The following is a 23,300-nucleotide window of genomic DNA, read 5'->3' on the forward strand; positions in this document are numbered from 1 at the left end:
TTAAAAGGTCCAGTTCATGATTAAAATTTCACTGTAATCTGTGAGAAATAGGTATTTTTGTTGAAATGAAAGGAAATTGCAAATGGGGCATTAGTTGTAATCTGTCCTGGAAGTGGAGTGCCATTTTTACTGCCAGCTCAGCCATCGTGTTTAAATTGCCCAGTTGAAACATCTGGCTCTCAACAAGCCATGGGTACCAACCAGCATGATACTGTGTGGGAACTAATCTGAGGAACTGATCACCAAGGAGGTTTACACCCGACCTGGCTGCCAGCAAGGGGTTTCCTGAGGTCAGCTGCACATTGGCAAGGAAAGGTCAGCACTGGATCACAGTCAGAAGCAGAGCTCCTTCCCATACTGCACTGCTGATTTGCCAACCACCCTGGGAATGTTCTCTTCTCTCTGGGAAACTCCATTTTGGGCATTTAAATTCTCAGAATGAAATAACTTCCTTTCATTAAGAAATACATTCTGTATTTTGGTGTAAAGAAAGTTAAACATTTTAAAGAATTAATACCTTTAAAAGTAGTTATTTGTTTTCTATCAGCATTGCTTTTTAAACCTAAAGAGGACTGTTCTAGAAGTTTAGAGAAGTCTGGTCATTACTGTATCACCTCCGTTCCAAGGAGATTTTCCATTCTTTTGTAGAACCTTTAAATTAGTAAATTGTCCATATAACTTGAACCAGCCACTTGGTCTGTCGTGTTTACCCTTGATTTGGAAAAAATAATGAGCTTACCTGGAGAGAAAGGTTTATAACCTTAAAAAATGGAAAAAATCATTATAGAAAATTCAGAAATAGTGATTAGGAAGTGAATAAAATGTTAAATCTAGTTTTCTAGAGAAGTTCTTAGTTTACTGTTTTTAGGGAACTTAAGTGTGCTATTCCTCACTATTAATCCTTTTTTCCTCTCCTTCCTCTCTTTGCCCCACAGTGTTCCTCCGGCAGCTGAATGGGCTGTTCCTCAGCCATCCAGACTGAAATACAGACAGTTATTCAACAGTCACGACAAAACCATGAGTGGACACTTAACAGGTATTTACAAATAAGAATTAATTTAGTGAAACATGATCTTTGTTCTAAATGCACATTGTTTCTAGATGTTGGGCTGAAGATTTTCCAGATGTCTTCCTCTATTTACTGTACTTCTTTCTAAACAGGGTTTTCGTTGTTCCTCTTACCTCCAGTTCTCATCTACTGATAAGGCCATAGTTATTTTATTCTACAGTGCCTCAGGCTTTTGCTTCTTGGTAAACAGAACCTAGACCAAGGATCCCCCAGCACCCCAAATGCCACTGTTGTGCAAATCAATGCACTTGCAAAGAAACACTGCTGTGGACAAAACCTGGTTCACATTCTGAAGTTCAACTTAGTAGATGAACTTGAAACCGTCTACTCAAACAATCAGTGTTTATGGCAGGACGCAGGGTGAAAGTTAGTAAATGGTTGGGGAGTTTAGAACCTAGCTTTGCCACTAACCAGCTGGAGGTCACTTTACGTATTTGGATCTTATTTCTTCATGTATAAAAGGCCAGAGTTAAGGTATATGGTCTCTATGGATTTAAAAAAAGATTGTTGTCTACATTAGAAGGATTCAAAGGATTTTATGATACTATCCAGAAACCTTTCTAATAAGGGGTTAAACACTTAAAATTGATTAGAGAGTTATAAAGAAAAGCATAATTTTAATAAAGGAAAATAGAGATCTCCGATACAAACATTAAGTGTAAAAGGGGGGAAAATGTAACTGCTCTTTAACAAATATGAAAGGAGGGGAGAATGGGGTCATTTTCCTGGGGTGGAGAAGCAGTGATATTCAGCAGAAAACATTTTAAATTTCTGATTCTTACTATCTTTTTTTTTTTTTCTATCACTTACAGTTGCAATTTTTACTTCCAAAAGAAAAATTCATCCTTGTTTAAAAATGTCAGGATTGGGTGAGACTTAGAAGGGTTCTGGTCTAACCTTGAACCCTATCCCAGTAAAGAATCTCAGCAGTCATTTCAAATAAGCGTATATTTGTATCTGAAAGGGCGAATTATAAGTATGCACAAATTCTCTGTATGCCTCTCTCACTCTGCTAAAGCAGTAGCTGTCACTTTTATACATAGCATGAAAAACCAGGCCAGCTTATATGGGCACTGAAGGAATACTCAAAGATATAGTTTTAAGTATTGTTTAACATGATTTGACACCAGTGTGTCATACAGACCCAGACCTTGTCAGTGAATCTGAAAACATTTTTCAAAGCACTTTTGGTGTTTGCTGGGAGTTACCTAAAATAGTATTCAGATGCGATGTTGATGCCGAAATTCTCTTTCCTTGGTAGGATGTGTTTTATGACCCAAGTATAGGATCAGGTAGAAGGTATATGACGCAGGAACTTAAATATTTAGAACTTTTAATATCTGAGGCAGAAAATAAAATTTGAAATATACTGGATGGATGAGCAGATTTTTGCTGCTGTTTAGCTGTATACTTATTACTATTTTGTCCTGGAAAGAATTTAAGGTGGGAATTTCATTTTCAAATCTTTGTATAGTCATGTCAAATAGAAAGAATAATTTATTCCAGTACATTTTAAAATAGGAGTAAATAAAAGACATTTAATTTGTTTTCCCTTTGTGAGGAATCAATATAGGGTCTGTTTTAGGCCAAATAAGACTGTTGATGGAAGCAGAGCAGGTTTGTTGAAATGAAATACAAAGATTATTTTCATGATCACAACTGTGAAAATAATTGTATGAATCCTCAACCCCCAAAGCAGTTACTCAGTTCAGCTTAAGAATTGAGTAAGATTAAGAAGAATATCAAGAAAGTTGAGAAAAGTTTCCAGAATGGAAAGAGGCACAAGTGAAATATTTAGCAATGGCACAGTTTACCCCATTGATTACCTGGGTTGATTTCGCTGATACACCTGGTTAGGTGGGCACCCCCTTGTTCCTTCCCAACCTGATGTATATGCTACTGCACGCTCTTAAAAGAGACACTCTTATAAAAGAGAGAAGGAGTCCTTCTTTAATCTAAGTTATATAAGTAGCTCTAGAATTCTGGTAATGCTATTCTTGCTAGTTCTCTTCTCAAAGAGGTATTTTATTCTCTCCTTGCATTCTGCAACAGTGCATATGTTATTTGGTTATTCATATGCTAATTACAAAATGCTAAAAGTCTTAGTCATTGTTTGAAGTAAAGCATTAACTTCATTTAATTGTCTCTGTTCTTTCCATTCAAGGTTCCCTACTCAAACATAGCTACCCACTGTAGGCTTTGTGAACTTGAGATTTGTGTTTATTCCCTTAATGTTTCCTTATAAGCCAGTCTGCCTTTCATGAATGTAGGCTTCTGCAGAATAGTTCTGTACACTCAGAGCTTGATTTTTATGTTGTCCTGTTACTATCTTTGCTGTTGCTGATCTAATTTAATGTTTCACAACCTTGTCTTAGGACTTAGAGTCAAGTATTAGAAATTGCAAAAGATAGTTGGGATCTTTTAGTGCAGGGGTCAACAGGCTTCTTCTATAAACAGCAAAATAATGTTTTCAGATTCACTGACAATGCAGGTCTGGGTCTGTATGACACACTGGTGTCAAACCGTGTTAAACAGTACTTAAAACTCTACCTTTAAATATTCCTTCAGTGCCCGTATAAGCTGGCCTGGGTTTTCATGCTATGTATAAAAGTGACAGCTACTGCTTTAGCAGAGTGAATGAGACATACAGAGAATTTGTGTATACTTATAATTCGCCCTTTCAGATACAGAAACATTTTAGACTTGCAGTCATACACTGTCACTGCTCTTCAACTTTACCATAGCAGTATGAAAGCAGCCGTATATCATGCTTAAATGAATGGGCATGGCTATGTTTCAGTAAAACTTTATTTACAAAAACAGGTGGAGGGCTGGATATGGCCTATAGACTGTGGTTTGCCAATCCCTGTTCTAGATCATTTTCCTCATTTCAGAGATAAAAGAACTTCCTAAAAGTAGTTTTGTTAATGTCACATGTCATTAGGGAGTGGAAGTAGTCAGGACTGGAATCCATATGTCGTGATATCCAGGTCCAGGGCTAGTTCATTTCATTTATTGTTACACTTTTTATTGAGTAGGTGAAATATGAACTTTCTTTTATATAGTTCTGAAGTGGGCAGAATTGTTACAAGTATAAATTAAAGCATTCACTAAACTTTTGCTAATTCTACTTTAATGCTGCCAACATTCTAAATACAATGTTAGAGACTAAATAAAATGATCAGTGAACTTTTCTCTTTCCAATATACCACAGAACAAGCAAAATTTTATACGTGGTCATCTTCCTAACACAGTTGCTACCACTTTCCGTTCCTTGGTCTTCCTGTCATCCTGGGACCACACCTTGGGTGTCAGTGATGGACATAAGACATTTGTCTCTCTCCTCCTGACACTAGTTTATGTAAACATTCAGATTCTTCCATTGTAGCCTTTCTGGTATCTAAGGCTAGTTTCAGGCCAGAACTGAAGATATATACAAGTATTTTAAGAAGTGAGAGCTGATTTTGAGAAGAGAGTTGAAATTCCAGGAATTCTTCTTTATCACTAACCTAGGAAATGGCTGTGATATTGGCCATTTATACAACCTTGAGCAAGTTTTTTTTTTGTTTAGTTTTGTTTTAAAGTCTGTATAATGAAATGAGTAGAAGAGTTCTCTCTAAAGTTCCTTCCTCCTCTAAGATTCTCTGAATCTTATCTGAATTTGTTAGTCATCATGGTGGAGGAAGCAGGTGGTGGCCAAGATGCTGAATTTAGAGAGAATAAGTTTCAGCTTTGTAAATAAAAACCTGATACGAATAGAGACGGTAACCTGGACAACAGGGCAGGTTATATTTTGAAACTCTAATCCTTTACATACTTATTCCTCATTAAACATCTATTTAACAAAAATTTATTGACTGTGTGCCAGGTGCTTTGTGTTTCTTGCCTTTTTCATTGGGGCTTAATTTCCTTTTTTAAAAAGCCCCTCGGGGGGGCTTCCCTGGTGGCGCAGTGGTTGAGAATCTGCCTGCCAATGCAGGGGACACGGGTTCGAGCCCTGGTCTGGGAGGATCCCGCATGCCGCGGAGCAGCTAGGCCCGTGAGCCACAATTACTGAGCCTGCGCGTCTGGAGCCTGTGCTCCGCAATAAAAGAGGCCGCAATAATGAAAGGCCCGCACACCGCGATGAAGAGTGGCCTCCACTTGCCGCAACTAGAGAAAGCCCTCTCACAGAAACGAAGACCCAACACAGCCATAAATAAATAAATAAATACAAATAAATAAAAATTGTAAAAAAAAAAAAAAAAAAAAAAGCCCCTCGGGTAATAGCAAATATTGTTTAAAGCACTGTGATTGCATGAGATTGCATAGTACCTATGTGCAGAACACTGATCAGTGAAGATTTGCTGATTCATCTTTATATTTTTTTCCTGGTTTTTGTTTAGGTCCCCAAGCAAGAACTATTCTTATGCAGTCAAGTTTACCACAGGCTCAGCTGGCTTCAATATGGTAAGAAATGAAAAAGTTCCTTGGTTTGTAAAAAGTGGAAACTGTATTTCTTAAATTGATATGACTCATGGGTCTTTAGATTAATACCGTTATTTCTAAGGGGGATATATGGAGTAGGCTTAATTTTCCAGTGAGTTGTTATGATTACCCCTCTTACTTTCCCCCTTTTGATTATGAAAAATACAAAAGCAGAGCAATCAATATAATGAATTCTCAAGAACTTATAATACAGCCTAAATAAGTCTCAACTCATGACTTGTCCTGGTTCTCCCCTCCTCCTTTCAATTATTTTAAGCCAAACCTCAGTCATTATATAATTTCCATCTGCAAATATTTCAGCTTGTATCTCCAAAAGACATAGGGATTTTTTCCCCACGTGACTGCAATACCAAAAGTCCACTTAAAACTTAATAGTAATTCTTATCATTAAGTTAATCAGATGGTGTTTAAATTCCTTAGATTGTCTCATAATTTTTTTATAGTTGATTTGTTCAAATCAGGACTGAAATAAATCTGTATTTTGTAACAATTGGTTGATACATCTTTTAAGTCTCCTTTAACCTATAAACTCCCCCTTGTCTTGTTCTCCACTCCTCCCCCACCCCACCCCGCAAAAAACCCCCAGATCATTTGTCCTATAGTTTATTATAGCCTAACTCTAGCTGATGGCACCCTTGTGGTATTAATTCGTTCTCGTGCTTCCTGTAGATCGGTAATTAGATCTTTTTTTTTTTTTTAAATAAATTTATTTATTTATTTATTTATATTATTTTTGGCTGTGTTGGGTGTTTGGTGCTGTGTGCGGGGTTTCTCTAGTTGCAGCGAGCCGGGGCTACTCTTTGTTGCGGTGCATGGGCTTCTCATTGTCGTGGCTTCTCTTGTTGCGGAGCACGGACTCTAGGCACGCAGGCTTCAGTAGCTGTGGCACGTGAGCTCAGTAGTTGTGGCTTGCGGGCTCTAGAGCGCAGGCTCAGTAGTTGTGGCACATGGACTTAACTGCTCCACAGCATGTGGGATCTTCCCAGGCCAGGGCTCGAACCCGTGTCCCTTTCATTGGCAGGCGGATTCCTAACCACTGTGCCACCAGGGAAGCCCCGGTAATTAGATCTTGAGCAGGGTTCTCCACCTCAGTGCTATTGCCATTTTAGGCACGATGACTGCGGTGGAGGCCTGTCCTGTGGACTGTCGATTGTTAAGTAGCGTCTCTGGCCTCTGCCTACTCCAGCAGCATGAGCCCCGCCTCCACTTGTGACAATCAGAAATGTCTCCAGACATTGACAGATGTTCTTTGCAGTACTAAATCAATCAGTGGTTGAGAACCACTCATCAGATTCAAGTTTGAATTTTTTTTTTTTTTTTTTTTTGCAAAATACATCAGAGATGATACCGAGTACTTTCATCAGTAGGTACATTTATGTCTCTTTGTCTATTTTGTAATGACTTTTAGTAGCTATTGATGAGCCTTGCCTAATCCTATAGGATTCTTTACATTTAAATATTAACTAGAATGTTAAATATTTAATTTTAATATATAGTTAAATATTAACTAGAATACGCACTCTTCAGGAGTGTGTATCTCTCAGTTATGCGTTATCCATTGATTCCACCTGGAAGATAAACCCGGTTTATACCACTTACCTGCTAGGTTCATGATTTTGCTGCAGGCTCATTGATGTGGTTGTTTCATAAGTGGTCAAGCTCTAATGCTGCTCCCTTCACCCATTATGGTCCCTTCTGCTTTGTGTTAAAGGGTCAGCCTCTTGCAATAGCATAATAACAGACCAGTTAGCAAGCATCTTATATCTATGACACATCCAGACCTCTTTAAGTCTGGGTGTGTACCAGTATCCTAGGGCCCTGTGAAATAAAAACTAAAGACCTAACATTTATGGACGTTGGTTGTTCTCATGACACTAGAATATAATGAAATGTTTAAGTTTCTCATTTATAACCTGCCCTCTTTGAAAAAAAATACTTGAGTCTTCTCCTACTAGAATATTATATTCTCCTTCTACACGATAAAAAGATATTTAATTAAATGTGTACAGCCATTCTTCAGGCAAGTATGGGGAAAAAAACAAATAGGAATTCCACCTGCCTTTTAATTGCATTTACCCAGGAGTGGGCAGTGGAAAGGAAGAGAGAACAAGGTAAAACAGGCAGGGTTTTCATTTGTGGCTCTGTTCTGCTTAAAAACAGGAGTCTGGCACCTGGAAAAGGCAAAAGTAGAGGGACAGAAAAGAGATCAGTGGTTGCCAGGGCCTGGGAAAGGGTGACTATAAAAAGACAGGAATTTTCGGTGATGATGAAACTTCTATACATTGTAGTAGTCACACAACTGAATGTGTTTGTCAAAACTCAAAGAATTGTACTCTAAAAGGGGTGGATGTTAACCATATGGATATTGTACCTTAAAAAAAAAGAGTTTATGCCACCTGAGGAAATTTCAGATTTAAGAGGAGTTTCTTGATTTATCGCATCAGCAAAGTCAGTTAGTTGCCCAGTGTAGCATCTGTCCTGTTGGTATTTTAGTGAACAGTGTTGTGGTCTTGCATCCTCTTTTGGTGACCAGAAGCTGTTAAGTAAAATCACATTCTTGGACTTGCTAGAAAAATCTGTTTACTTTAATTAGCTGCCAGGGCAAGTTGATTATGAAGAACAGTGACAATTGAATCCTGAGATTACGGAACAGAAAACACCTTGCCTCTGTGGCTGGAGGCCGTAAAGATCCACCCTTGGAGGCCTAGATCAGGGGTTGGTCCAGTGAGCTGAATCTGGCCTGCACCTGGTTTTGTTTTTTAAAACAACCGTGCCCCTTTGTTTCTCTATATATTGTCTATGGCTACTTTCCTGCTGCAGCAGCAGAATTCAGTGTGATAGAGATTGTGTGTTCTGCAATGCTTAAATATTTACTATCTGACCCGATAGTCTGCAGAGCGTAGTCTAAATTAGACACATGGAATGTATGATACATTTAAAGTGGGTTGCAGTGATTGAGAAGAGTGTAATTATAATCATAGTTAACATCTGTTGAATGCTGAACACCATCCCAACTATATGGATTGTCTCATTTTGTCTTTGCAACGGTGGTGTGAAATAGGTACTATTTTTATAAACTGAGGCACAGAGGAACTCAACTGGCCTAGAGTCAGAATAAGAAAATAGAACGTTTAAATCACTCATGAATAGTAACAAGCATGCATTTTCATGAAACTAGATTACAATGAACTTTTTGTTGAATAGGAATCTTTCTGACATTGATCAAGATGGAAAACTCACAGCAGAAGAATTTATCCTGGCTATGCACCTAATTGATGTAGCTATGTCTGGCCAACCACTGCCACCGGTCCTGCCCCCAGAATACATTCCACCTTCCTTTAGGTAAGGAATATTTGACTCTCATAAGAAATTGTGCGCTGAGTATGTGAATTTCAAACTTGGCTTTGTTGGCTGTGTATCTTATAGTCATTTTTTATTCTTGGCAAGTAAATGAAATATCTATGAATTCAAGCAAATCTTCTTAGGTAGCTTTGTGTTAATCTTTCCCTGTTCTGTTCTTTAAAGTACTTATAGGATATTAGTAAAACAGTCAAGTAAAACATCACAGATTTTGTGATTTTTGAGACAATCCATATAATCAAAGCTCACCCAAAACTTTAGCAGTTTAAGTGCAATGATATCAACCTGTACATAGAAGATAAAGCAAGGAGATTTCTGCCTATGAATTCTACACATTCCAGACAGAGGTAACGAAATGCTGGCAATGTAGAAATTATAATCAGGAAGATAATTAAAGAAAATTATCATGGTCTGAAACATAACCTCAGTGGAGACATCGAGAGGGTAGTTCAGCGTCCAATTGGGAGGACTCTGCAGTTACTGGTATCCTCCGCCTACACACAACCACGCATACACAGCCCTCTTGGGCAACTGCGTCTCAAAGCTTTAACTCAAAAGACAAATTTGAGATCTTACCAGTACAAAGAAGAACAAAAGAAGCACAGATAAGAATTTCTGTCCTAACTCCTCACGGGAAGGACTGGGGGAAAAGTCCCCATAAAAGTATGAGACATGAAGCCATCACTGGCAGCACATACACGGTGCAGGGGGAGCTGAGAAAACTGTGAATGTGTAGGAAGAAACCGGTAGCTGGACAGTTTGCCCATAAAATCTCACAGCTGCAAGAATCGCTACAAGAAACACAACACTGGAAGCTGATAAAAAGAAGATAGGTAGATGGGTTTAAAAGAGCAAGATTAATGGTGTAAAGTGAAACTAACCAGTAAACAAAGTGATTTGATTTAAGGACTATAAAGTGTAGGCATTTCATGTGTTTATTAAGAGATAACATGGAGAGACTTTGTAAAGGGAAAAAAAAAGATGCTCTCAATTAGCTGAGCTGCTAATCTTCCCTTGGAAATTTAATGTTCCGCAGGAGGGTTATGATCGTAACAGCGAACACTTACTATGTCCCAGGTACTGCCCTAACCACTTGACAATTGGTAATTGATTTAATCCTTTGGAATTGTCCTACTTTTGGTGACGGTTCTAAACATTTGAATGAATATGGCACTCAGAGTCTGATGACGTTCAGATATTCATTTTTAAGAAACTCTTTGTAAATAGAGCAGACCAAATCTTTATCTTTTCCTCACTAAAAATGAAATTTGCTCCATGATATGTGGCATAATCTTAAAAAAAATTTTTTTTTCATAATTTACCCAATTCTACCTAGACAGCTTTACGTGAATCCTTTTTTTTTTTTTTTTTTTCTTTTTTTCCACTGCAGAAGAGTTCGATCTGGCAGTGGTATATCTGTCATAAGCTCAACTTCGGTAGATCAGAGGTTACCAGAGGAACCAGTTTTAGAAGATGAACAGCAACAACTAGAAAAGAAATTACCTGGTAAGACAGTCCTTATATTTGAATTATAGCATTAGCGATTTTCTATCTCTAAGGCAAAGATGGAGGTAAAAATAAATTTAGCTTTTGACATTCTTGCTATGTTTCTTTTTTTTAATTTTATTTATTTCAGTTTTTTGCTCTGTTGGGTCTTTGTTGCTGCGCACAGGCTTTTCTCTGGTTGCGGCGAGCAGGGGCTACTCTTCGTTGCGGTGCGCGGGCTTCTCATTGTGGTGGCTTCTCTTATTGCAGAGCATAGGCTCTAGGTGCGTGGGCTTCAGTAGTTGTGGCACACGGGCCCAGTAGTTGTGGCTCACAGGCTCTCTAGAGCTCAGGCTCAGTAGTTGTGGCGCACGGGCTTAGTTGCTCCGCAGCATGTGAGATCTTCCCGGACTAGGGCTCGAACCCGTGTCCCCTGCATTGGCAGGCGGATTCTTAACAACTGAGCCACCGGGGAAGCCCTTGTTATGTTTCTTTAACTGACCTTAGTCAGAAAGGAGACACTTTTCATATGCTTTTGGATTTGAATATATGTATAGAAATAAGAACATTATGTACTCTGCTAATGCACCCTTGTTCTAGCTTTTAAATTGAAATTTGATTATTTACCACTTAACAAAAATTTTATAAATGTTATCTATAAAATGCTCAAAACTGATAAGCCTTTAAGGTGGTTGCTTAATACCACCAGTGCAGAAATAGAATGTAAAATTGCCTACTGTTGTTTTCTCATGTTGTTATAGAATCGGAAGCTCCGTGATAACAAGAAGTTATTTTAAATTTAATATGAACCTAATTTAAATTATCCTCATTTACAAAGATAAATTCATCATACTATTAAAATATTCTATGGTAGCTATGAATTATTAATGATGAGATGATAATTGATACTGACACCCTAATGAAATTTATTATGGAATCTCTTTATGTTAAATACTCTGTCAGTGTCATTTTGTTGCATTTAAAGTGCTCAGGGGATAATTGACCTGCTCAGGACACTAGCTCTCCTAGTCTCCTCTTTAACTAAATTACTTTTTGTTCAGTGATAAACTGCTTACTGAAAATGTTCTTTGTTCAAGTGTGTTGAGTACAGTGAAGGATCTAAATGTTAATAATACATGGTCCATGCCCTCTAGAAGGTTATAATACAACTGAGGATTTAAGACATCCATATAAACAATCATCAAAGCAGTGCCTAAGTATGATAAGTTCCTGAAGACAGAATTATAGATGCACAGCAGAGCTTACTTATAGCTGGTTGGCATAGACTGGGAAATACACAAACAATTAAATCTCTATGGAAGAGGTCACAGTTGAGTTGAGATTTGAAGAGTAATTGGGTCATTACAAGTGGAAGGGAGGAACATTTCAGGTTGATAATAATGGGAATAAAGTCTTAAAGCAAATAAGGACAGGAATTCTTAGAATTTGGAATTTTCTTTTTCTGTTGGTAGAAGACATTCATTTAAAGTTTTGAGCAGGATGTGACAGTATTAGAGTTTTTGGTTAGTGCATTCTTTCTTTCAACAACCATTTATTATGTGCCTCTGTGTACCAGAAATAGGGCCAGATTTCGGAATTAAAAAGATGTATAGGGACTTTCAGTTTTTTTCTTTTTTTTTTAATTGAGGTAAAATTTACTTAAGATAAAATTGATCATTCTGAAGTGTACAAGTCAGTGGCTGTCTAAGTCAGCTTGGGCTTCCATAATAAAATGTCATAGTCTGGGTGGCTCAAACAGCAGGAATTGATTTCTCACAGTTCTGGAGGATAGGAAGTCCAAGATCAGGGTGCCATCCACTTCCATTCCTGGTGAGGGCACTCTTCCTGACTTGCAGATGGCTGCATTCTCACTAGGTCCTCACATGGCCTTTCCTCCGTGTGTGCACATGGAAAGAGAAAGATAGCTCTCTCTTCCTTTTCTTGTAAGGCCGCTAATTCATAATGAGGGCCCCATCGTCATGACCTTGTCTTAACCGGAATTACAAAGTTCCCATCTCCAAATACCAGCCCATTTGGGGGTTAGGGTTTCAACCTATAAATTGGTGGGGTGGAAAACATTCAGTCCAGAACAGTGGCCATACCTAGTTACTCTCCATTCTCCCTTTTCCCCAGCCCCTGGAAATCACCAGTCTGCTTTCTGTCTCTTTGGATTTACCTCTTCTGGATATTTCATATAAATGGTATTATGCAGTGGGTGACCTTTTACGTCCGGCTTCTTTCACTTAGCATAGTGTTTTTGAGATTCATCCACATTGTAGCATGTATCGTTACTTCATTCCTTTCTCTGACAGAGGGGACTTTCGATTTTAAGGTGGCAGAGTAAAATGGATGCTGCCTGTTCTGAAATCACAAAAGGAGCCAGAACAAGAAAATAAAACTTGCTTGCCATCTCTGATCTCTAATCTAACTACAGTATGTAAGGAAGGTCTGTTTTCAGTGAAGGCCAGACAGGAATGTGGGAAGAAGCCAAGAAAGGATGCTCACAGCTACACATCTCAAGACAGAGTGTGAAGTGACGGTCCTTGAAATAGAGTGGGAACAATGGGAATGACATGCTGCACAGGCTGGCAGTGAGAGCTTCCCTTGTCTGGGGCTGGCTCCAAGGAGAAGCATGTGAGGCAAACACAAAACTGAATTGACGCCGCTGAAAACATAGTAAGGGATGTGGTGGATGGAATTTTTTTTTTAAAGTAAAATAAAATGGATGTAAACAGTGTTAGCAAAGATCAGAGAAAAACAATTATTGACCTGGGGATAGTTCTAAAATTCATAATTGGTGTTCTCAAAGAAGGAAACTGAGTAATGGGTTAGAAAAAATAATTTACCGAGTATCATTTCCATGATGATTAGGGCACAACCTGCTCTTCAGTGTGAAACCCAGGAAGAGACTTACCTTCTTACCTCTGCGTTCAGAAACTGTCATGTTTGTTAAAATTGAAGACACAACAGCACGGTTTTAAGCAAAGGAAAAAGAGGTAGAAAGGGAAAGATTCGTGGTACAGAAGTGACAGGGGGTCAATTGCTGAATCCAGGTCATAGAAAAGGGAAAGGGTAGAGTGACAGGGAAGGTATGGAGGTTGGGTGATGATGCAGAACTGCTGTCAAAAGATTATTCCAGAAACCGCATTTGGCATTTCGAACACTATGATGTGGTTCATCTGGAGGGGAGAGTATATAAGCAAGAAGCTGGGTGAAGGGCACGTTCATAGTGCTTATCAATGAGGGCACAGGTGAGAAAGAAGCTTTGGGAGTTCGGGTTTGCAGGTACACTACACATTTCCAATATGCCATTGAGTTTTCCCTTTGAAAATACTATGTTGAAAATCATGGCTTTTCCTAATCGTTAACGTTTCTTGTTTTAAAGTAACCTTTGAAGATAAGAAGCGTGAGAACTTTGAACGTGGCAATCTGGAGCTGGAGAAACGGAGGCAAGCGCTCTTGGAGCAGCAGCGCAAAGAACAAGAGCGCCTGGCCCAGCTGGAGAGGGCGGAGCAGGAGAGGAAGGAGCGCGAGCGCCAGGAGCAGGAGCGCAAGAGACAACTGGAGCTGGAGAAGCAGCTGGAGAAGCAGCGGGAGCTAGAACGTCAGAGGGAGGAGGAGCGGAGGAAGGAAATCGAGAGGCGAGAGGTGAGCAGCTGGGGAGCGGCCCCGTCATGAACACGTGTGCTCTTCCAGAATTGGTTAAGTAATGTATTAACACAGTCTTTTTTTTCTTTTTACAATTCAGTAGTTTTAGTTGTTCACAAAGTTGTGCAACCGTCACCACTAATTCATCACCCCAAAAAGAAACTCCTTACCCATTAAGCAGTTACTCCCCGTTCCCCCTCCTCCCTGCCCTTAACAACCACGAATTTACTTCCTCTCTCCATAAGTTTGCCTATTCTGGACATTCTGTATAAGTGGAATCACATAATATGTGGCCTTTTGTGTCTGGCTTTTGATTAGCATGTTTTCCTGCTAAGTTGTAGCGTGAATCAATACTTTATTCCTTTTTGTGGTTGAATAGTATTCCATTATATGGATAGACCACATTTTATTTATCCATTCATCAGTTAATGGACATTTGGGTTGTTTCTACTTTTTGGCTATTTTGAATACTGTTGCCATGAACGTTCATGTACAAGTTTTTGATAATACAATCTTGTAACAAACCATTGATAGCAGTTAAGTATTTCTGTCTAGCCTTTTTTCTGCATTAACATACAAGTATAGAAACAAAAAGGTTTATATGGTGGAGAGGTTGAAGGTTTAGTGAAATTGTTTTTTTAAACCACTGTAATGGTATCACACTAATTTTATGGTTCTGCATCTTTTTCTTTTTCCACTTTAGAAAATATGTGTAGTAATCTTCACTGTATTTTATGGATGGCTTCCTAAATTTGGTGCCATACCTGGATAGGGGCCAAGCCTATCTCCTGTCTGTCTTTCCAATTTTAGTATATTGGGTTTTTTAAATTAATTAATTAATTAATTTATGGCTGCATTGGGTCTTCGTTGCTGCGTGCGGGCTACTCTTTGTTGTGGTGTGCGGGCTTCTCATTGCGGTGGCTTCTCTTGTTGTGGAGCACAGGCTCTAGGCGCACACGCTTCAGTAGTTGTGGCACACGGGCTCAGTAGTTGTGGCTCGCGGGCTCTAGAGCGCAGGCTCAGTAGTTGTGGCACGTGGGCTTAGTTGCTCCGCGGCATGTGGAGTCCTCCCGGACCAGGGCTCAAACCTGTGTCCCCTGCATTGGCAGGCGGATTCTTAACCACTGCGCCACCAGGGAAGTCCTAGTATATTGTTACAGAAGCAATGACATGATTCTCTTGTGTGGATAAAATGTATTTTAAAGATGGGGTATTTGTCTTTATAAAAAAATAATACTTTGGTTTCATCTCCTGATGATTGCTTTAGAACACTTGTAGCTATAAGCTGCCTTTCATTTGGGCAGACACACACAGATACTAACAGGATTTTCATTTCCAGAATGGCAACCAAAAGGTAGACAACCTTTCCTTCTTCAATGTTTTTTTAAAAAAAAAGTATTTTAGAGTGTTTATTCAGGATTATTTAATTGACATTTACCATGTGTCAGGCATTGATAGTCCCTGGAGATAAGGTGATGAATAGGAACTCCACCTGTCCTCCAGGCCCTTACAGTGTAGTTGGAGCACAGGTATGTAAGAAGCAATTACAATACGATAAAGAGTGCCAGGTGCTCCGACAGATACTCTGCCTAGCAGCCGTCAGAGTCAGCGTTGAAGAGAGCTGACATTGCCAGAGAAATTACAGAACCTTCTGTGCTAAAAAGGAAATGAATGATTAGGGAGATGGGGGTCACAGACTTTTAAAGCTTGAGACAAATAATAATCTCTCATGTGACAGAAGAAATAATAACTACTTGTTTGATGGAAGAAAGCTTTTTTTGTTTTGTTTTTTGTTCTGGGGTTTTTGGTTCGATTTTACTAGATTAATTTTCCTTGTTTTTTATGAGTCAGTAAATAAGGAAGAGCAGCTTATTTAGCACACCAAGCATCCTTAGCGGCATAAAGGATTGAATGTCAGTGGTGAAACAATCCAGTCTGTTCTCAACTCATGTAAATATAATAGCCTTTCTGAATATTCTGTTTTTTCCCATAGAAGGAATACTATATTTGTATAAAATTTTTCTGCTATTTTAAAATAAAAATTTCTTGTAATGCTTAATAATATTTCACCCCTAAAAGAAAAGACTTACTAGATGTAATGCTTACTAAGAGACCTTGAAGAGTGTAAGAACTGAACAATTAAAAAATCGTCTGTTTGTGTATGTCACAGGCTGCAAAACGGGAGCTTGAAAGGCAACGACAGCTTGAATGGGAGCGGAATCGAAGACAAGAACTATTAAATCAAAGAAACAAAGAACAAGAGGACATAGTTGTGCTGAAAGCAAAGAAAAAGACTTTGGAATTTGAATTAGAAGCTCTAGTGAGTAGTTTGAGTATGCTTTGCGAATCTACTTACATTGAACCATTAAAATGCTAATAATTCTTATTATTTTTCATTTGTTAAAGAATGATAAGAAGCATCAACTAGAAGGAAAACTTCAAGATATCAGATGTCGATTGACAACCCAAAGGCAAGAAATTGAGAGCACAAACAAATCTAGAGAGCTGAGAATTGCTGAAATCACCCACCTACAGCAACAATTACAGGTGAGAAAATATGTCCCTTAAAAGCTTTTTGGCTTACATGCCTTTCTCTGATTCATCTCATGCATTTATTCACTCAACAAACATCAAGCATCTAATAGGCACTGGGAAGCCAAGATGAAGTAGACAAGGTCCTTGCCTGAAAATAGGTTGTCTAGTAACTCAGCACACTTGCTGAGACTGCTGCATGCCAGCTCAACGCAAGCTCTGGTAAGCACTGAGGATCCAGCAGTGGACAGCAGAGACAGGACCCCCACCCTCACGGAGCTTACCTTCTGTTTGCAGGGGAGACAAGCACTAATAAAATGACAAGTATGTACTCTATTAGAAGATGAAAAGTTGCTCTGGAGAGCGAGTAGGGAAGAGAGTTCCCAGTAGTAAGGAGGGCTGTGATTTTGAATATTGTGGTCAGGAAAGACCTCTCTCTGAACATGCTTTTTGAGCAAAGACTTGAAAGAGATGAGCGGCTGAGCCATGTGAATATCTGGCAGAGCAAGTTATAGGTAGGGAAACAATAGTGCAGAAGACCTGAGGCTGTAGCTGGTCTCTGGGATGCCAGTTACAGCAAGGAGACCACTATGGTTGGAGCAAGTGGGGGCTGGATCACACAGGACCTATAGTCCATTCATGGGACTTTGGCTTTACCGTGATAAGCACAATAAAGAAGTGCAGTTAAGTATATTAGGGGGAGTTCCAGAGATGTATGTATAGACGACAGTTGGAGACACAGTGGAGTACTCTAAGCAGTTCTACTTTCATTTTATTACCTATCCAACCTTGACCACCAAGTTGTTACAATATCACCTGGTTTGGTTTCAAGTGTTGAGCTAGGGGTGGCATCAAATTCATGTAGATATTGTTCTGCATATCATCATGAAGGATGATCAGTTTTGAGCATTGTGACTTTTTTTTTTGTAAGTCATTTTAAGACCGCTGTGTTCTCAGAGACATTTTCTTTCTTTCTTTCTTATTTATTTATTTATTTATTTATTTATTTATTTATTTATTTATTTAGGCTGCATTGGGTCTTTGTTGCTGCACACGGGCTTGCTCTAGTTGCAGCGAGCGGGGGCTGCTCTTCATTGCGGTGCTCAGGCTTCTCATTGGGTCGCTCTCTTGTTGTGGAGCACGGGCTCTAGGTACACAGGCTCAGTAGTTGTGGCTCACGGGCTGTAGAGCACAGGCTCAGTAGTTGTGGTGCACGGGCTTAGTTGCTCCGTGGCATGTGGGATCTTACCGGACCAGGGCTCGAACCTGTGTCCCCTGCATTGGCAGGTGGATTCTTAACCACTGTGCCACCAGGGAAGTCCCTTGAACATTGTGACTTTTATTTCAGCTTCTTCTTCTCTGCATGCTGTTTTTGAGATTTATCCATATTGGTGAGTGAATCAGTTGTTTGTTCCTTTTCATCACTGAGTAGTATTTCCTTATTTATCCCCTCACCTGTTGAGGGACGTGTAGGTTTTTTTCCAGCTTGGGACTTTTTTTTTTTTTTCATTTACTTTTGGCCGCGTTGGGTCTTCATCCTAGGGTTTTCATTGCTGCACGCAGGCCTTCTCTAGCTACAGCAAGCAGGGGCTACTCTTTGTTGCAGTGTGCGGGCTTCTCATTGCTGTGGCTTCTCTTGTTGCGGAGCACGGGCTCTAGGCGCCCAGGATTCGGTAGTTGTGGCTTGCGGACTCAGTAGTTGTGGCTCACGGGCTCTGGAGCGCAGGCTCAGTAGTTGTGGTGTAAGGACTCAGTTGCTCCATGACACGTGAGATCTTCCTGGACCAGGGATCAAACCCATGTCCCCTGCACCGGCAGGCAGATTCCTAACCACTGCGCCACCAGGGAAGTCCCTGGTTTGGGACTTTTATGAATAAAGCTGCAATGAGTATTTATTTATACATTTTTATGTGGAAATGCGTTTTATTTCTCTTGGTTAAATTTTAGGAGTGGAATTACTATGTCATGTAAGTATGTGCTTAACCCTATCAGGAACTATCAAATTGTTTGCAAAGTGGTTGTACCGTTTTACATTCTCACCAGGAGTGTATGAGTCCTTCAATTTTTCCTCATCCTTGTCAACACTTGGTTGCCATTATTTTTAATTTTAACATCTCTGGTGGGTGTGTAACGATCTCTCATGTGGCTTTAATTTGCATTTTCCTGAAGGCTAATGATGTTGGGCATTGTTTCATATGTGTATTAGTATGCATCTTCTTCTGTGTGTCTTTTGTGAAAAAATCTTTAGCTCATTTTTTAGTAGGTTGTTTAGCATATTGTCAAAGTTCTTTATATATTCTTGTAAGAAGTCCTTTTTTAAAAAAAATATTTTATTTATTTATTTATTTGGTTGTGCCGAGTCTTAGTTGTGTCAGGCAGGCTCCTTAGTTGCAGCTCACAGGCTCCTTAGTTGTGGCTCGCTGGCTCCTTAGTTGCGGCACATGTGCTCCTTAGTTGTGGCAGGAGGGCTCCTTAGTTGCGGCATGCATGTGGGATCTAGTTCCCTGACCAGGGATTGAACCTGGGCCCCCTGCATTAGGGGTGTGGAATCTTAACCACTGCGCCACCAGGGAAGTCCCAGAAGTCCTTTGTCAGATAGATGTTTTGCAAACATTTTCACCCAGCCTGTCGCTTACCTTTTCATTTTTGTAATGGTGTTCTTTAAAGGGCAGACGTGTTTAATTTTGGTAAAGTTCAATTTATTCATTTTTTTCTTTTATGGTTTACACTTTCTGTGTTCAATGCAAGAAATCTTTGACTATCCCAAGGTTGCAAATATTTTCTCTTATCTTTTCTTCCAGAAGTTTTACCCTTTTATATTACATGTTTAGGTCTGTGATCCATTTCAGGTTCATTTTTACTTAAGTGTAAGGTAAAGGGTGAGGTTCATTTTTTTCTATACCAACACCCAGTTGTTCTAGCAACATTTATTAAAAACACTGTCCTTTTCCCCCACTGAATTGCCTTGGTAGCTTGTTGATAATTAACCACATTTGTAAAAAATCTTTTCTAGATTCTCTTCTGTTCCTTTGATCTATGTCTGTCCTTTCAGCAGTATTTCACTGTTGATAATTTTAGTTTTATAATAATTTTTGAAATCAGGTAGTGTGAGTTCTTCAATATTTTTCTTTTTCAAATTATTTTGGCTATTTTAGGTCGTTTATATTTCCACAGAAGCTTTTAAAATCATCATGTCAGTTTTTACAAAAGTACTTAGAGTTTTTATTGGAATTCCATTGAATTTATAGATCAGTATGGGAAGAATTGACATCTTAACAATATTGAGTCTTAATAGTGTATCTCTTAATTTTATTTGGGTTGTTATAAATTTCTTACAGCAGTGTTTTGTAGTTTTCAGTGTACAAGTCTTGTACATATTTTGTAAAGTTTAGCCCTAATTATTTTAAGGTTTTTGATGCTATTGTGTATTACATATTTTAATTTCAATTTACAGTTGTTTGATGCCAGTATATAGAAACAGTTCATTTTTATATATTGACATTATATGTGTGATATTGCCTAACTCATTTATTAGTTCTAATAGCTTTATTGTAGCTTCCTTAGAATTTCTACATGCATAAACATTGTGAATAAGGATAACTTTATTTCTTCTTTTTCTTTTTTTTTAAAATATTTATTTATTTATTCATTTGGTTGCACCAGGTCTTAGTTTCGGCAGGCGGGCTCCTCAGTTGTGGCATGCGAACTCTTAGTTGTGGCATGCATGTGGGTTCTAGTTCCCTGACCAGGGGTTGAACCCGGGCCCCCTGCATTGGGAGCGTGGGGTCTTAACCACTGCGCCACCATAACTTTATTTTTTTTCCAATCTATACGCCTTTTATTTCTTTTTTTGTCTTAACTGCATTGATTACAACCTCTAGTACTATGTTGAATAGAAGTGGTGAGAGTCTTGTTCTTGATCTTAGGAGCACAGCATTCAGTCTCTCACCATGAAGTATGATGTTAACTGTAGGTTTTTTTTGATTGATGCCCTTTATTAGGGTGAGGGACTTCCCTTTTGTTCCTTGTTTGCTGACAGTTTTTATCATGAATGAGTGTTGAATTGGGTCATATTCTTTTTCCCTGCATTTATTGAGATGTTTATGTGTTTTTTTTTCTCCTCTATTTTGTTAATATGGTGATATTTGAATGTTAATCAACCTTCCATTCTTGGGGTAAACTGCACTTGGTCATGGTGTATTATTGTTTAACAAACATTTTGCTGGATTCAGCTTGCTGTTATTAGGGGTCTCTTTATTGAAATTCATGAAAGATATTAGTTTATCGATTTCTCGTAATGTCCTTGTCTAGCTTTGGTATCAGGGTAATAAATAAGAAACTAAGTTGTAGGGTATTCTTTTCTCTTTTAGTTTCTAAAAATATAGGATGGTAGTCTTTCCTTGATATCTGTGGGGGCACTAGTTCCAAGTTGCCTGGGGATACCAAAATCTGTGGGTGCTCAAGTCCTTTATATAAAACGGATAGTACAGTAGTCCTTCCATATCGGCGTATTTGGATTGAAATTCGATCCTAGGCTGGTTGAATCCAGATAGGGTGGACTGACTGTAGTGGTAGCTACCATTTAGCGAAGGCCTGGCATGTGCCAGGTGTGCTCAGTGCTAAGACCTTAATGTGGATATTTAATAGAGTCCCACAATAATCTGGTAAGGACACTATCATTACTCTCATGTTATACGTGAGAAAGTGAAGATTCGAGAAGGGAACATTCTAGAATCAGTTTCTGGCATTCAGTTTCTAGCTGGGAAACAGGAATCCAAATTCGAATCCAGATCTATGTGACTTCAAGACTTTACTTCCAACCTTGACACTACACTGCCTTCCTAGCTAACCCCATCAGCTTGTCTCTTAAAATCCTGTATATTTCTGTAAAACTTTCTCTCGGGCTTCCCTGGTGGCGCAGTGGTTGAGAATCTGCCTGCTAATGCAGGGGACACGGGTTCGAGCCCTGGTCTGGGAAGATCCCACATGCCACGGAGCAACTGGGCCCATGAGCCACAACTGCTGAGCCTGTGCGTCTGGAGCCTGTGCCCTGCAACGGGAGGGGCCGCGATAGTGAGAGGCCCGCGCACCTTGATGAAGAGTGGCCCCCGCTTGCCGCAACTAGAGAAAGCCCTTGCACGAAACGAAGACCCAACACAGCTAAAAATAAATAAATAAATAAATAAATAAAGTAGCTATTAATTAAAAAAAAAAGTGGTAACTCTTGGGAAGAAACAGAGAAAGATCGCTTTAAAAAAAAAAAAAAAAAAACTTTCTCTCACCTCCTGGAATAGTTATCAGGTTCCAGTATCAGATCAGTTGGTCCAAATGTGCAGATTAAAGGATTCGGGAGGCTGATTGCACTATGCCATTTTAATATAAAGGACTTGCGCAATCTCAGATTTTGCTATTGAGGGGATCCTGGAACCAATCCCCCATGGATACCGAGGGATAACTGTGTTTCTTCCTTAAATTTTTGGTGGCATTCACTAGTGAAGCCTTCTGGGTCTGGAGTTTTGTTTGTGGTAGAATTTTTAATTGCAAAATTTATTCAATAGATATTGTCGGAAGGCTATTCCAGTTTTCTATTTGCTCTTTGGTCTGTTTTGATAATTTGTATCTTGCAATGAATTTGAACATTTCATCTAAGTTAACAAATTTATTTGTATAAAATTGTTTATAATATTCTCTTATTATTCTTTTCAAGTCTGTAGTATCTGTAGTGATGTTACTTCTTTCATTCCTGATATTGGGAATTTGTATCTTTTCTCTCCCACTCCAACTCCTCCTCTCCTTCTTCCTTCTCTCCCTCCCCTTTCTCCTTCTCTACCTCCTCTCCCTTCCCCTCCTCCTCCTTTACTCCATCAATCTAGCTAGGAGCATATTGGGTTTATTGATTGATTTTTTTTAAAAAGGTTTTGGTTTTATAGATTTTTTTTTTTTTTTTCTCTGTGGTGTGTCTGTTTTCTATTTCATTGACTTAGGCTTCTTATTATTTCCTTCCATCTCTTCATTTTGGGTTTAATTTGCTTTTTTCTAGCCTCTTAAGGAGGAAGCTTAAATTATTGAATTTGGATCTTTCTTCATTTCTGATAATGTATAACATTTTAAGCTATATAATTCCTTCAAAGCATTGTCATAGCCATATGAATATGTTGTATTTTTGAATCTTTTTTAAAATTTCCTTTGTCATTTCTTTGATGGGTTGTTTAGAATTATGCTGTTTAGTTTCCAAATGCTTCGATTTTTTTCCATTTGTCTTATTGATTTCTGATTTATTTATGGTATGATCTGTGAATATACTCTGTATGATTTTAACCCTTTTAAGTTTATTGAGACTTATGGCCCAGCATTTGATCTGTCTTGGTGAATATTCCATGTGCACTTGTAAAGAATGTGTGCTCTGTTGAAGTTGGGTAGGGTGTCCTGTAAATGTCAGTCGATCAAGTTGATGTCATTCATGTCTTCTGTGTCCTTACTGATTATCACTGAAGTCCTAATCAGTTTGAGATATTAGGATATGACATATAATGTAAATAGTATCAGAAGTTCACTGCTAGAAATTGTTTGAAAATATTTTAAAATGCATACACCTTTTAAAAGTGTATTCTTTTCTGTGGTAACTGTTTTTCTGTGTCTTTCATTAACTATTTATGAGAAGTTTCATAAAATATTCCATTGAAAATTTAGGAGTGAAGGCCATGTGTTTGTTTATTAT

General features: G+C 38.7%; 1 protein-coding gene across 3 annotated transcripts in view; it reads left to right on the forward strand.

The window, feature by feature from the left end:
• ITSN1 (intersectin 1) overlaps window positions 1-23,300 on the forward strand; it is a 222,869-nt gene that overhangs the window by 88,952 nt on the left and 110,617 nt on the right. For all 3 annotated transcript variants that reach the window (XM_059921482.1, XM_059921480.1, XM_059921481.1), the window contains exons 8-14: window positions 936-1,036; window positions 5,455-5,518; window positions 8,762-8,899; window positions 10,308-10,423; window positions 13,788-14,050; window positions 16,221-16,370; window positions 16,457-16,597. In XM_059921482.1, coding sequence (XP_059777465.1) covers window positions 936-1,036; window positions 5,455-5,518; window positions 8,762-8,899; window positions 10,308-10,423; window positions 13,788-14,050; window positions 16,221-16,370; window positions 16,457-16,597 — 973 coding nt within the window. The remainder of the gene's footprint in view (window positions 1-935; window positions 1,037-5,454; window positions 5,519-8,761; window positions 8,900-10,307; window positions 10,424-13,787; window positions 14,051-16,220; window positions 16,371-16,456; window positions 16,598-23,300) is intronic.

The sequence above is a fragment of the Balaenoptera ricei genome, chromosome 4, assembly GCF_028023285.1.
Source record: "Balaenoptera ricei isolate mBalRic1 chromosome 4, mBalRic1.hap2, whole genome shotgun sequence".
Classification (NCBI taxonomy): Eukaryota; Metazoa; Chordata; class Mammalia; order Artiodactyla; family Balaenopteridae; genus Balaenoptera; species Balaenoptera ricei.